Source organism: Lissotriton vulgaris, chromosome 2_1 (assembly GCF_964263255.1).
Source record: "Lissotriton vulgaris chromosome 2_1, aLisVul1.2, whole genome shotgun sequence".
Taxonomy (NCBI): Eukaryota; Metazoa; Chordata; class Amphibia; order Caudata; family Salamandridae; genus Lissotriton; species Lissotriton vulgaris.
In genome coordinates this window covers 179624111-179639045 of record NC_141687.1, presented here as the reverse complement: position 1 = coordinate 179639045, position 14935 = coordinate 179624111, and the positions used below count along the sequence as shown (strand labels likewise).

Here is a 14935-nt window from a genome sequence, read left to right as displayed (position 1 = left end):
CAATACGTGTAACTAAGCTAGAAGCCAAAGTGGAGGACATGGAGAATAGGGCGCGCAGACACAACCTCAGACTTTTTGGAATTCCCGAGGGCACGGAAGGGGCCGACCCCAGATCATTTGTTGTGAAATTATTTCAAAAAGCCTTCAGTGATCTATCGGATTGGGACTGGGATTCTCAACTGCAACGGGTGCATAGGCTGCCTCTATTTCAAAGGAACAAAAGCAACAAATTTACTAGACCATTTTTGATATACTTTGTTGAGACAGGCAGTATCTCTTAAAGCTAAATCTACTAGCCCGGTCACTATTGATAACATTACCTTTTTGGTGCGCTCGGACCTGAGTAAAGGCACTATGGATCGACGCTGGGAGCTTCGCAAAATGATTGATTCCTTTAAGGCCATAGGCTGTACAGTATATTTACAAGAACCTGCTCGCCTCCAGGTGATCAGAAACGGCCAGCCATTCTTTTTTTCCGAACCTGAAGAAGCAGTCCAGGCCCTAGAAAAATTTACAACGGAAAGAGACAAGTGAAATAGCTTCAATAGGACATATTTCTGATTAGCTGATTTTTCGGGTAGTACTCAATTTCCAATGTTAAACGAAGCAGGCTTAAGATAGAAAGAGATAATTGAAATAATTTCATAGGATACATCCTCAGACGAGCTGATTATCCGAGAAATACTCGATTTTGTAGTGCTAAATGAAGCACATCTAGGGAAGAACTTCTTTCACATTTTTTCATCTTCTTCTATTTTCCTCTTTATTCCATTTCTTTCTTTCCTTTCTTTCCCTTTCTGGTTCTCTCTTTTGTCTGTCTCTTTCTTTTCTTTGCTTTTTTCTCTTTGATAAATTGAAGACTTTTATGTTGGAAGCAGGTGGGGTAGTCTCCATGCTTAACACTTCACTACGCTGCCCCTACAGCGGCAGCAAGGGATAGAGGGGTGCTCCCCCCTCAGAGACGTGAGGGTGAAGTGGTGGGGTTGGGCAGTGGGCAAGGGTGGGTCCAAAAAGGGGGGAAACATTTGTATTGCAAGAAAGAAATATGCATTAGACAAAAGCAAGTCATGTTTGTTCAATAAAGACTATGTACAGAGGAGAATTAAAGCTATCAATATAAGAAATGCTTAAGTTAAGACTATTAATTTGGAATGTTGCAGGCCTCAATCGCAAGCAAAAGAGAAGATTAGTACAAGAGGAGATTGATGTGTATAAACCCCATTTTGTGCTCTTGTCAGAAACACATATTCGTTACCAGGACAGAAAATGTTTATCTCAATTGGGTTACGAGTTGGTGGTATGCTCAACTTTGGGAGCCTCAATCCGGGGGGTGGCCATTCTTAAACAAAAACGAATGGTGGCTGAAATTCTTAAGACCGCTTCAGATGCACGGGGAAGGTGGGCGATTGCTCAAGTAAAATACAAATGCAAACAATTTGTTCTATGTTTGGAATATGGGCCTAATATAGATGACCCTAAACTGTACAAACAGCTAAGTATAGAGTTATTAGAATGGGAGGGGGAGGTCTTGGTCATGGGTGATTTTAACTGTTATTAACTACAAAATAGATTCTACTGGGCAGGGCTCCCTAGTTAGAATGCGCAAAGTTAGATCTGCGATTTTGGAACTGGGTAGATTGCATAACTTGAAGGATATATTGCGCTCTAAATACCCTCTTATAGTGGGACATACTTACTACTCGGCGCCCCATAGATCTTGCTCCCGAATAGATATGGTCTGGGCAACGGACCAAATAATCGGTCATTGCAACATTGAATTATGTCCAAGGATCACATCTGACCATAATCCGATATTATTTGAAATCGAAGTTAGAGATCAGAGGCGGGAGACACAACATTTTACTTTTCCAAGATACTTACTCGTAGAATCTCGCTTTGTTACATTATTAAAAGAGCACATTAAAGAATTTATAGAGCTGAATATTAATTCAGCTAATATAAACACAGTGTGGGACACTTGTAAATGCAGTATTAGGGGATTCGTTCAGCAATATATTTTGCGGTCAAATGCTGAGAAACGCCGAGCCACTAAGATAATTACTTCTAATATATTGCAAACAGAACTGCAACTTGCCGAAGCTACTACACAAGCAACATCCAAGATTGATGAATTAAGAATAGAGCTGTGTAAATTACAATCCTCTATTAAAACGACTCTTAGAGAGAGATACTGTACCAAGATCCATAAGTATAAAATGGCTCAATATGAAGGTGGAGATAAAATCGGCAAAATGCTGGCATATAAGGTAGCAGACAAAAAAGCAAAAACAAGAATTAAAACTATCAAAGGTCCCGATCAACTTGAGTATGAACAACCAGATCAGATCTTAGATCAGTTTGTTAGATACTATCGACAAATATACACCCCAGATAATACTCCCACCAAGGCTATAATATTGCAATATCTCAATGAACATTTATCAACACAAAGAGATATTGATATAGAAACTCTTCAACAACTTAGCTCAAAAATAACATTAGCTGAAATAAACTTAGCTATCTCTGCCCTACATCTGGGAAAAGCTACTGGAGAGGATTGTCTACCCCTGGAACTGTATAAAATCTGTGCACAAGAACTACTGCATCTTCTAGAATCCGTAATTAACTCGATAGCTACATCTGGAAAGCTCCTACATCTTGGAAAATAGCTAAAATAATATTTTTTCTCAAAAAGAATAAACCCCCTGAGGAATGTGGCTCTTAACGGCCAATATCTCTGCTCAATTCAGATGTAAAAATATTTTCTAAGATTTTGGCAAACCGCTTAGCTTCCATCATGCCGGATTTGGTCAATTTGCAGCAACATGGGTTCGTGATGGGAAGAGACACCACGGCCCATGTAAATACTGCAATTACAGCTTTTGACGTAGCCTCAACTACTCTCATCCCACTCGGAATGGTTATGCTAGATGCGGAAAAGGCATTTGACCGAGTGGGGTGGGAATACTTGTGGGAAGTGTTAAAGGAGATGGGCATTCAGGGCCAATATCTCGATTGGGTATCCTCACTCTACGACAACCCATTGGCCAAGATTAGTTATGGGGGAAAGGAGTCAGCTAACTTTCAGATAGGGAGGGGAACATGGCAAGGATGCCCTCTGTCCCCTCTGCTCTTCGCTCTATCTTTAGAACCATTTTTAAATGCACTGTTAGTACAAGCTAATATTATTCCAACTTACCATGGCGGGAAGAGTCTGAAAATAACTGCTTTCGCAGATGACATTGCAGTATATACCTCAGACTTAGTTAGAGCCATACCTGAAATATTCGAAGAAGCTGCACAGTTTGGTATTGTCAGGATACAAATTAAATGTAAGCAAGACACAAGTCATTGCTAATTGTAAACCGGCAGAGTCTATTCCTGGCATATGTCAAAGTGCGACTTACTTAGGAATCAAGCTAGCAGCGAATATAGATAAGATAATAACTATGAACTATGACTCCTTATTAAAAGAAATTGCCTTAATTTTTAAAAAATGGCATAAGATTCCGTTTAGTTTAGTGGGGCGCATCAATCTTGTAAAAATGAAAAATCTACTGAAATTACTATACTTATTTAGGGCCATACCCCTAAAACCTAGTAGACATTTTTTTTAAAAACTAGAAGGTATCTGTAGCAGCTTCCTATGGGGATACAAAAAAGCACTTAGGGCTATAAAAGTTTTAGAACTACCAATAGAAAAAGGGGGACTATCTTTCCCCGACTTTAAGATATATTTTCTTGCGACTTTTTTTCGTCGTAAAGAAGTTTGTTGAAAGATGATAGTTCATTATTTTACCATCAATACATGCTGGGACCCGATAGCAACCAGTTTCTATTTAGTTTACATGATCCTAATTACTTTAAACGAGTTAAGTTTAAGACCGCTAATCATATCAAAAAAATTTGGGACCAAATCATCATTGATAAGATATCTTTCTTCAATGCGGAACTCAGACTATGGGGCAACCCAGGCCTACCGGATATTTTCTCAGACGGGGCAGGAAATATTTGGGCTAGACATGGCGTTTATACATTGGGGGATTTATATGGCCCAAATGGTCTTATGGACTTCGACACATTAAAACTAGTATTTGATCTAAATGATGAAATGTATTTTTAAATATATCCAAATAAGAGACTACCTGCACCGAAAGATGAAAATATTCAAAGTGGCCCAATCAGACCTATTAGCATGTTTATACTCTGACAAAATAAAATCACTTATTAGTCTGGGCTATGGACACTTAATTAGGGGTAAAACGGTTGATCGCATTAACATTGCGTCTAAATGGACTTGTAGATTGGGTATGAAAATCAATCCCATACAGATTGTAGCTTCATTATGCCATATAAACTCAATAGTCCATTCATCTAATTTAGGATTACAATCGTATAGAACCATTATGCAATTATATTATACGCCGCAAAGAATATCAAGCTGGGCACAGGGGAATCAAGTAAATGACTGAACAAAATGTCAGAAATGCGACTTGGATGCAGCTGGCATAGAACATATGCTCTTCTCTTGTCCAGGGTTACTTACATTCTGGAAGGGGATAATAGATGTCATAAATAATAAACAAATTATTACCCCACCTCTCTTGGTGCTATTGGACATTCAAGGCGATAACTGTCAGCATAAAGACTTGATAACTATAATATTCGCCTGTGCCAGGTTAGTAATAGCAAGATCATGGATTTCAAAAGAACCTCCAAACACACTTGAATGGTTTACCTCGATAAATGAAATAAGAACAATGGAACTTTCATTAGCAGGACATAGAGGTCCACAGGCAATAAAAAAGAAGGAAAAAATCTGGAAAAATTTCTTTGAACTTTGAAATGTTAACTTTATGGCAATCAAGTCTGAAGAGGCTAAGTCTAAGGAGATCTTTACTTTTTTATGGTTGTTAAAACTACATTTGCTTTTGTTAAATTGTATTAGTTCACTCCTCTGTTCTTCTGATTGCTTTTGTGATGATAATTTAATGTTTATCTATTCTTTTATTGCTACTATCATGACATGTAATTATAAGCCGTTTTTTCTTGCAATAATAAAAACATTTAAAAATAAAAAAAAAGATATGTGTAGTCACAACCAATACAATGGAAACCCTCCTAAAGTCGATATGTGCCAAAAAAGCAAAACCCCTTCCACAAACACCAGTATAGATTTTTGTGTGAAATGTGGAGTGGAAAAAAGGGGGTATGGGTCACCCAGGGTAGAGGATCATCCAGTTAACTTGAACAATAATAAGGGCATGTATAACTCCAGAAAGATGTAAACAGCAACACCTCCTTTCCTTATACAATGGAAGAGGCTTCCAGGAGTTGTGCGGGTGAGTGAGTTCTTTGATTCTGATACACCTTTCCGACTTGACTGAAAGGGAAAGGGAAAGGGCTCTGTTCAATTGCTGTGTAGCCTTTTTATTTTACTTTGCAGACGTTTAACTTGGAAATAAATTCAGATAGAGTTTTAAATATTGACGCAATACATTTCATTTAATTTCATAAGGCTTTATTCGGAACAAAAGACATGTCCATAAAAGCACACATATAATAAATGCAAAACATACAACATTTACAATACAATTACTTTTTCAGTTCAACGCTCGAAATAAAAAAAAATAAAAAAAACATATTATACAGGCAGGGACTAAATAAATAGTTAAACTCATGCTTTTCCTAACACTAATTGCTTTAAGGAGGAAGGTAGCAGTATAAAAGCATACATCGGGATGGTGCAAATTAAAAAGCAATTTCATAGAATCTTGAACTGTTCTAAAACCAAACTTGATAAAAATATGTTTTAAAAAAGTTTTACGAAAATTCCCATACAATTGACACAGCAGGAGAAAGTGTGTGGTGCTTTGTGAAGAAGTATTGTCACATGGACAAGGGCCAACAGGATGCAGGTTCAGCGAAGGGAATACAACTAGATTATGCACAATCCCCATCCTCAACCTTGTTAAGACAAACTGATGGGAAACTCTTGTCACTAGGGTCAAAACGCAATACATTTAATTTTGCCTCAATTGAGAATATTTATGACGATGTTGAATGATGGTTAATATATTGTGAATTTTCTCCCTTCTTAGGTTTTTGAATTTATTTGGTCGTTTGACTATTGGACTCTTTTCATTTCATTTGCGTTGCCATTTCTGTAATATAATTTATTGGTAAGTTGATTAAGGCACAATGTAAGTGCAGAACACTTTGCAACCTTTTAGGGGCAATTCCTATCCTTTATATATCTTCACCTTCACGTATGGGTTGGCTAATGTGTCCCGGCACTTTTGGCACAAGAGGTGTTGGTTTTCTTTTTACGCTTCTTATTTTCTTTCTTTTTAATCTAGCTTTAACTTTGTGATAGTGTTTGCATTTTTTCACTTGGGAGGTGATCTCTATTTAGCACTCTTTCTGTAAGTTCTTCTTTCCTAGTTTTCTTATAACTATCCATGTGATTTTCTCATGGTCTATGAAAGTCTATATCAATATGAATCTAAGGTTAATTACTGTTTGTTTTCAGCCCTGACGAAGTCGTTGGCATATGTGCCAGATGAAACACGTGTTGGCAAGATCTGTTGGCTTTTTCAATTGCTGAAGAACTCCTTATGATTTGTACCCTGTGGTTGGACTGAACAATGAAATGATGCATTATGAAAAAAACATGAACTTGGAACAATAAAGAAGAAACATAAACTTTACAATTTGGAAAAGGGTGTTATTGATATGGACATTTACAATTGCTAGCGTTGCTCAGGTTGGAAATTGTGTTTGTAACATGTAATTTTATTTACTGATAGTGTAATCCATCATCATGAATCGATTATAATAACAAAAATGGTGCCTGCCTCATTCTGTTTTGCATATGTCATCGTGCATGCACACGCCTGTAGTTATTACTAAATAGTATTTTAAGGCAGTAGTCCTTAATATGGCATCTGCGCCCTTTTCTATAGTATGTATTTGCAGCAAGTGTTTGGTTTGTTCACGCTCAGTTAATTTTATAGTCTGGCTGAGTTGGGGGTATGTTTATAGTTGTAATTTAATGAGCACTTTTGTTACCTGTTGTGTATTATGTCTTGGTAGAATAGATAATGCTAACGAGAGCTCGTCGATACCCACTCACGTGGCATGTGTGCTGTTTTTCATGGTAAAGCCAGAATGGGTGGATTTTGAACTTTTGGTTTAGATAGGTGCTTGGCTGATGTGTCACACAAAGGGCAGCGCTACTTGGAGAGCAGAAGGGTGTGGTGGGTTTGTGATACTGACACCTGGTTTCTGCTGTAGTGTTACATTACATCCTTTGTATCTCAGCGCAGGGAATGGCATTCATTTCAGCTTGTTAATTAGTTCCTGGCAAACAATGTATTACCTTTTGTGTCTCGTTTACATTCCAGGATCACTCAAGTTGACTGCATTTTCTGAAAAGCTTGTCTTGTACTCCCTCAACTTCCAGCCTTACTTAGGCTAGAGACTATGCACGTAGCCTGCCCCTTATGTCCCTGCCACCCCCTGGCCATTTTCTGTTGTATATGGATCTTTGGATCTGACCTTTGCTGATTTCCTTGGAATCAATTCTCAAAAGCTGGAGGTTGGACATGTAATTGAAGTGCTTTTCTGCTTTAAATGGAATTAGTGACCATGTCTCTGTCCTCAAAGAGGACTCCTCCGCAATAAATATATCCACACCATATTTCATATCCTGGCTACCTCTATATCCTTACTTAACTCTCGTTTCTCCTCTTTCAGTTCCAGAGCTTGAAGACCGAGCGGAATATGCATTTGTCAGTAAACTACAGCTTGGCCAGGCAAAATCTGGCCCTGCGGCCACGTCTGGAGAATGGCAAAGCCAACCTAGCTATCAAGTACCAGCAGCTAGCCGAGGTGGTGAACACGTGCCGGGACAGACAACGACAGCTTGGTGAGTTCCTTGGAGAAGGACACTTATGATGATGCTTTGACGCCATACCATCCTGCAGCCATAGATTGACCATGGCTGTGTGCTTTATCTATAAAAAATCCTAAATTCATTTGCTTTGTGGAATTGCTTGGCACAGAGCTCTAACTTTGCCTTTTGGTGGGTGGGAACTTTCGTAGACGGTGCCTATGGTTATTTCTCCATCCAACTTTATTATTTTTACCTCATGCAGTAAAATCTTTAACAGGACAATAATATACTACCCTATCCATGTATCCATGGGTAATGAAGCATTGTATACATGAAAATATAATACAATGCAATCTCAGTTCTTCAGTTTAATAAAGATGTGGGACACTTGCTGTGCCATTACCCCTTTGCTGCACAATGTTGTTTTGGTCTTTCCATTATCCACTACCTTGAGGAGCCTCTAACAGACCACTTTAGGTCCATAGGTCATGCAACACGTAGATGCAATCATAGGTAAGAGTTTTAAAATATAATGGCTGTCAAGATCAACTGATCTCCAGATGCAGACATGTGTTTAGTATTTCTATTGGTGAGTCACCGTGAAATTAAAATCCAGCTTTTGATTCAATCCTTCCTGCGCTTGTCTAATTGTATTCCAGAAAAGAGCTACAAATCCTACTTCCTGTGCCAAAAGAGCATGATTAAAATTATCTAGAATAAGACATCTCTATATGTTACTGGAAAAACTACATATCTGCACATCAGCATGCCTTTGTAGAATCGCATCTAACCAGCATTTTAACTGCCCCCAGAAAGGCTTTTTTCAGTTCTCTGCTACCCCTTATTTTATGAATTGCCCAAAAATGAATGTACCTGTGGTTTGACAAGGTCCATGCGCAGTGAAACACATCTTTATTCAAACTTTCTATGCCCCATTTGATGAAAAATATCACGCACAAACGTTCAAAGCAAAATATTCCAACCAGTAGAATTCACAGAACAACAATTAAAAACAAACATTGGCATAGCCAATAGGTCTCGCTTTTGGGACCTTATAAGTATTGAGTTTTGCAGCACAATATCCTTGGTGCAACAATATCAGCTGTTGCATGGCTAAACCTTGTACCTAATAAGTATTTAGCTATGCAACAGTTGATGTTGTTGCACCAAGGATCTCGTGCTGCAGTTATCCAGCACAATATCCTTGGTGCAACAACATTGTGTTGCATGGCTAAACACTTATAAGGTCCCAAAGGCGAGACGTATTGGCTAAGCCAATGCTTATTAAAAATGTTATCTTTTAAACAGGTTTTGCTAATTTTCCACCTGCTTTCCACTCCTTTGTCTGCAAAACTATTTAAGTGAAGTGAAGTGAAGGAAGGAATGGGCGTGGCTACGAAGGATTTGGTGAGGTGGTAAAGGAGGAAACGAGGAATGAGGGAGGCAAAGTATCACAGTGAGGATGGGGTGGGTAGTAAAAGGAGGGCATGAATGCACAACGGAAGGAGCCTTTGAGTGGCGTGGAAGTGAGATGGGGACCCACTGAGGGCTGTGGAGGCAAGATAGGACTCAAATAATTTTGATGTCGGAGACAAATGACTACGGGAGGGCAGCGAAAGGGGGTGTGGGAGGGAAGATATGGAAGAGGGTTAGAATACATTTTCAGGGTGAGGGATAAACGGGTAGTAAGGAGCGGTTTTGGGGAAGTTATGGGTTGTGAAGTGGGCGAGTAAAGAATCTATGGCTGTGGGGGTGAGAGAGACATTAGGGGTTGTAGGGAAGCCGAGATGGGCCAAGAGAGGAAAGGCAGGGCTGGGGTAGGAATTTGTGGGCGAAAGTAAAGACTGAGTTAACATGAGTGGGCAGGAGGAGTGAGGGCGAGGGGAAGTGGAAGGGGTTATTAACTGAAGAAGTAAAGGGAAATCAAACCGAGAAAAGAGGTGGAAGTGAGAGCATACGGATGTGAAACTGCTGGAGAAGGTTTGCGAGAAAGGAGGAGAGAGAATGCAGGCAAAGGAGGGAGTGCGGCAAGAGGAAACCTGACCGGTGTAGGCTGTAAAAAAGGGTGAGCATGATGGGGCATAAAGGGTGTTGGTGTAAAGAGCAGAGCACACGGGCAGAGAAGGCTAGAGAGCGAGAAAGAAATAAAGTGGGAGAAACACAGAGGAGGTGATAACAGAATGGGTGGTGGAGGGAGAGCCACAGAGAGCTAAAGAAAAGAGGGGGGTATAGAGGAGGGTACAGAGATATAAAAAATTGCTGAGACGCTGAGTGAGGAGGCAAAAGAGTGTGGGTGGGAGGACTCGAGGATAGACGCAAATAAAGGCAAAGATTGAGGAGGGAATGGTACAAAATGTGGAGGAGTGAGAGGGGAAAGTACAACAGGAGATGAAGGAAGTGGGGATGGTAAGGGGTCGGGAGGAGTGAGTTAAGAGACAATGGAGACATTATTAAAGGGAGAGGAATGGTAAAAATCGAGGAGAGCAGAAAAGTGAGAGGAGCAAAGAGACAGAGATAACAGGAGACAGAGATAATAAAAGACAGGTGCATGTAAAGAAATCAGGAGGGAGCTAAATTGGTGAAGGGGACAGATGGGAGGGAGAGAAAAGGGGAAAAATGAAAATAAAATGGGACAGAAAATATTTGTCGGAATACACCCCTGAATGCGAGTGTCCAATAGAGGGGGCTGAAGAAATGGAGTGGAGGCGGGCACAACAGGTGTTAAAGAGGCTAGTGGTAAAGAGGGCCACAAGGGTCTGGTGGAGGAGACCAGGGGAGAGACTACTGGTAAAACGATGAAAATCAACACCTGGTTATAGAGTGAAGGGGCATGAAGGTGAGGGCTTGTTGAGGTGGGCGGAGTTAGTGACTAGATGGTTCTACCACGGGGAATGTGACGGAGGCAAGGGGGAGGGGAGCAGGTGGAAGGCAGGAGGTCCTAACGAAGTTAGTGAGGGAGAGCAGTTTGAGGCGAGAGATAAAGATGGGTACTGACAAGGTCTGGTCAGAAAGGTTGCTAGGAGGAGCCACAAAGGGGAGAGTGCACAAGAGGCGGGTGGAGGTTAAAGTAGATAGCTGTTGAGGGGGAGATACGGGGAGGTATGGGTTGGTGCAAAAGGAGGGATCCGGGAAAAGGCTACTGAAGAAAACCAATGGACGAGGTAAATGGAAAAGGAGCGGCTAGTGAGGGAGATTAGTGGGAGGAAAGAGTATGACATGGGAGAGGATGGTGAGAGCGGGGGGGGTTGCATAGGAGGAGGCTAGTGAGGCACAGGGGAAATGAGCACGGGGGAAAGGAGGAGGCTGGTAGAGAGAACACTGTGGGGGGGGGAGGCGCCCGCAAAGGCTTGTGACAGAGCATGGGGAAGGAGAGGAGGCATTTCAAGCAGCTCGCGCGAGAGGGTGGGGGGGGGGGGGGGGGGGTAGGAGGGTAGAGGGCATGGGAGGAGGCAGGTGAGGGAGAGCTCATGAGGGCAGAGGGGACTGGCGAGGAAGGGCACATGAGTGGGTGGTATGGAAGAGCAACGTGGGAGGGTGCAAACGAGGTGGCAATGAGGGACAGCAAGAAGACTAAGGTACAGAAGTGAGCTTGCGACGGAGGGCAGAGAGGAGAGCACGTGAGGTGGCTGGTGTGAAAGAGCAGCATGGGAGGGGGCAGAGAGGAGGCTCTTAGGGAGAGCGGGGCCTAAAGGCAGAGAGAAAAGCCAGAGTCATGACGAGAGTTAATGAGTCGTGACAAGGAAAGCCAGATGGCGTGTGACGCTTAATGAAGAAGAGATAGAAAAGGCAGATGGCGGCTGTGTGCGTGCCCGTGCGCATAACCGCAAGCTTTAGGCCACAAGCAAAAGCTTGTGGTCGGATTTCTAAAGCCCACTCACTAAGTGTCTCGCCAGACCTGCGCATGCGCTGGCTCAGGCAAGACCTAAACATGTCCCCTAACCATTTAGAATTGCTGTCCGATTATTAACCTCTTTCAGGATGTAGAAACCCCTTGAAAACTGATCTGGGCCCAAAACACGTAGAACATCATAAAAAAAAAACGTAGTGACATTCAATTAAGATTTCTGGCTTCACTTCTTCTCCGCTGAAAGAGACATAAAAGTTCATTATGTACAATATGAGAAAAGTAATCAAGCTACCACCCAAACTTGGTATCATAACGATAGGCCTAAAAGCTTTTTAATAATCAAAATATTATTACGCTGCCAATTTACCTTGACAGTCTTTCTCCACTTCCAAAGAGATCTTCCAGTTTTTTAAAGGTACAAGTTATGCGATTAGAATCAACTGAGCACACTACTTGTACTCAGTCTTCCTACCTGCTCCTCTGTGTCAAAGGAGCAGGGAGAAAGAACCGTATTTTGTTATGCACATTTGTAGAGTGCACTGTAATCTGGGAGGATATCTTGGTGCTGAACAGGAGCGAGTCTAGACAAACCTACGGCCTAGTGGGACTGTGCCAAAAGTCAGGTCTTGAGCTATGTTTGTAATTCAAGAAGCAAGACAGAGACTCTTATGTGTAGTGGTATGTCGTTCCATGCTTTAGGAGCAATATAGAAGACTCGACTGCCAGATATGGCTTTCCATATATGTGGGTTTTGCGAAAGTGGGAGTCTGGAGTAGCGGAGGTGTGTGCAAGAAGATGTAAATGTTAAGGTATGCTGCACAAGTATTGCGTAGTGCTTTGAAAGTGTGGGTGAGTAGTTGCCTGTGGTGCTACTTTAGGTGTGGTGTAATGTGAGCGCAACATGGGAGGGTAAGAGTGATACTGGCCGCTGAGTTAGGAACGGTCTGCACACTTATGGTAAGTTTTTTGTTGAACCCGGCATAGAGGGTGTTCCCACAGTCCAGCTTGCTTGTGACCAGGGCATTCGGGATGGTTTCCAAGTGCTTATTGGAAGCCATTTAAAAATCTTCCTCAAATCTTCAGGGTATGGAAGCACGAAGCAGTGACGGCATTGACTTGGGTGGTCATGTCAAGTTTGCTGTTAATGATGATCTTGAGGTTCTTGGCGTGGGTGCCAGTACTAGCTCTGTTGTCTGGTAAGTAGAGTCCCTCGTTGAAATGCTGTTCCCAGCTTTAGAAAGTTGGCCTTCATCCAGTGGGTGATTTTAGTCATGAAGGCATTGAACTTGATCTGAGTGTTTTGTCCATGAGGGCGAGAGGAGTTGTGCATCATCATCATAGGAGAGGACGTTGGTTTTGAGAGCAGATGGTGTTGGTTAGAGGTATCATGTATGCATTGAAGAACATTGGGCTCAGGGAGGATCCATGCAGAACGCTGCAGAGGAGGTCGGGGGTGTCTGAGGTGTGTGGTGCTTGGCTGACTGACTGGGTCTTTCAAGTCAGGAAGGAGAAGATTAATCGGAGTGCTTGTCCCAGGATTCTGATTTCATATAGGCGTAGGATGAGGATGGTGTGGAGACTGTATTAAATGCTGTGGAGAGGCCCAGGAGGTTAAGGGCTGCCGTGTCCCCTCTGTCTATAGTCAAGTGGATGTCATCTGTGAGCAGTTTCTGTGCTGTGGTTGAGTCTGAAACCAGACTGAGTGTTGTCAAGTAGTTGCGGTATTCGGTGAGGTGTATGTCGATTATTTTTTTTTTTTCTAAGACCTTTGCCGGGTATGGTAGAAAGGAGAGCGATCTGTAGTTGATGAACATTGAAGGGTCCGCAGAAGATTTCTTTAACAATGGGAGAACAGTTGCATGTTTCCAAGCATCTGGGAAGCAGGTGGAGGAATCCGAATGGGTGTGATCGTGGCGCTGATGGGTTGCAGTCCTCTGGAGTAGGCGTGGCGAGGGCAGGGGTCCAATGAAGCCCCTGAATGGATGCACTTCATGGTGGCAGTGGTTTCTTCTGGGGTGGTGATGGGCCAATTTGTTAGCATTGTTTTTTTTAATAAAATCAGGAGTTTGGCGAAATCTTTCTGGTTCAGTTGTGGGCTGAAGTTGATATAAATAATGGTGATTTTGTTGCTGAAGAATTAAGAGAGATTGTTGCAGAGGCCCTTTGAGGGGGTGATCGAGTTGAAGGTGGCTGATGGTGAGGTGAAGTCTTTCCCAATGCCAAAAAGATCTTCTCTGCTGTAGGTGCTGAAATACATGTGGTCGGCCTTAGTGACTCGTTTGGTGGTCCGGATCATTTGGTGGTAGCTTCTTAACACCTTGGCTGCTAGGTGTTTTCCCCCCCCTGTGCTGGCACTCGTATATTCCCATTGTTCATGACGAGCTCAGCTCGTCATCAGCACAGCTCAACCGTGCATCATGACGAGCTGAGCTCGTCATCAGCATCGAAAGGGTTAAGGTGGATAAGAACGTGCCCCTGTCTGCATAGTTCTGGCTCATTCTCCATTTGAGTTCTAGTTGTTTGCAGTGGCTTTTCATCATTCTAATTTCCAACTGGCTAGGGGTCTGGATCTTGTTGCATTCCTATGTTTCAGTGGGGCTTGGAGGTCGGCGCAGTAGGTGATCCAATAGCTAAAATTCTTGATTGGATTTTGGGAGGCTGTTGCTGTGTTTGGCTTGGCGAGAGCAGTGTATCAGTCTTTGTCAGTGATGCTGTTCCAGTTTCAGTTTCAGTGGAGGGGTTTGGCTGCGATGCGTGTGCCTTGGACCAGCACTTGGATGCTGAACTTGACGTGGGCATGGTCTGTTCAAAGAACTGCGGTTTGCTCATCAACTCATGTGGCTGAACTTGGCAAAAATAGGGTCCAGGAGGTGAATCTCAAAGCACTGGTATGGCTCCCTATCTAGAAGTGCTCCATTTGTAAAGCGCTTTATTACTCATCGTGCACTAACCAATTCAGGTCTCATCTTCTTTAGGCACTAATCACTGTTTATCACCCTGCTCGTTATCTTCATTTATCCACAAGCAATCTCATTACCTTCCCTCTCCTGGCTCCTCTGTACGCTTTCTAGCAGCTAAGCTCTGGAACTAGTCCTGTGAATGAGAACAACTTCTTGCCACCGTCAGTGTAGAAAGTCTTAACACTTGGCTTTCCTGAGTTCCTGATTTTTCCTCTTGATTGAGATCTTTCT

General features: G+C 42.2%; 1 protein-coding gene across 1 annotated transcript in view; it reads left to right on the top strand.

Moving 5' to 3' along the window:
* The window catches only part of VPS37D (VPS37D subunit of ESCRT-I), a 172770-nt gene that overhangs the window by 137187 nt on the left and 20648 nt on the right, over window positions 1-14935 (top strand). The window contains exon 2 of the mRNA XM_086954695.1: window positions 7759-7930. Coding sequence (XP_086810821.1) covers window positions 7759-7930 — 172 coding nt within the window. The remainder of the gene's footprint in view (window positions 1-7758; window positions 7931-14935) is intronic.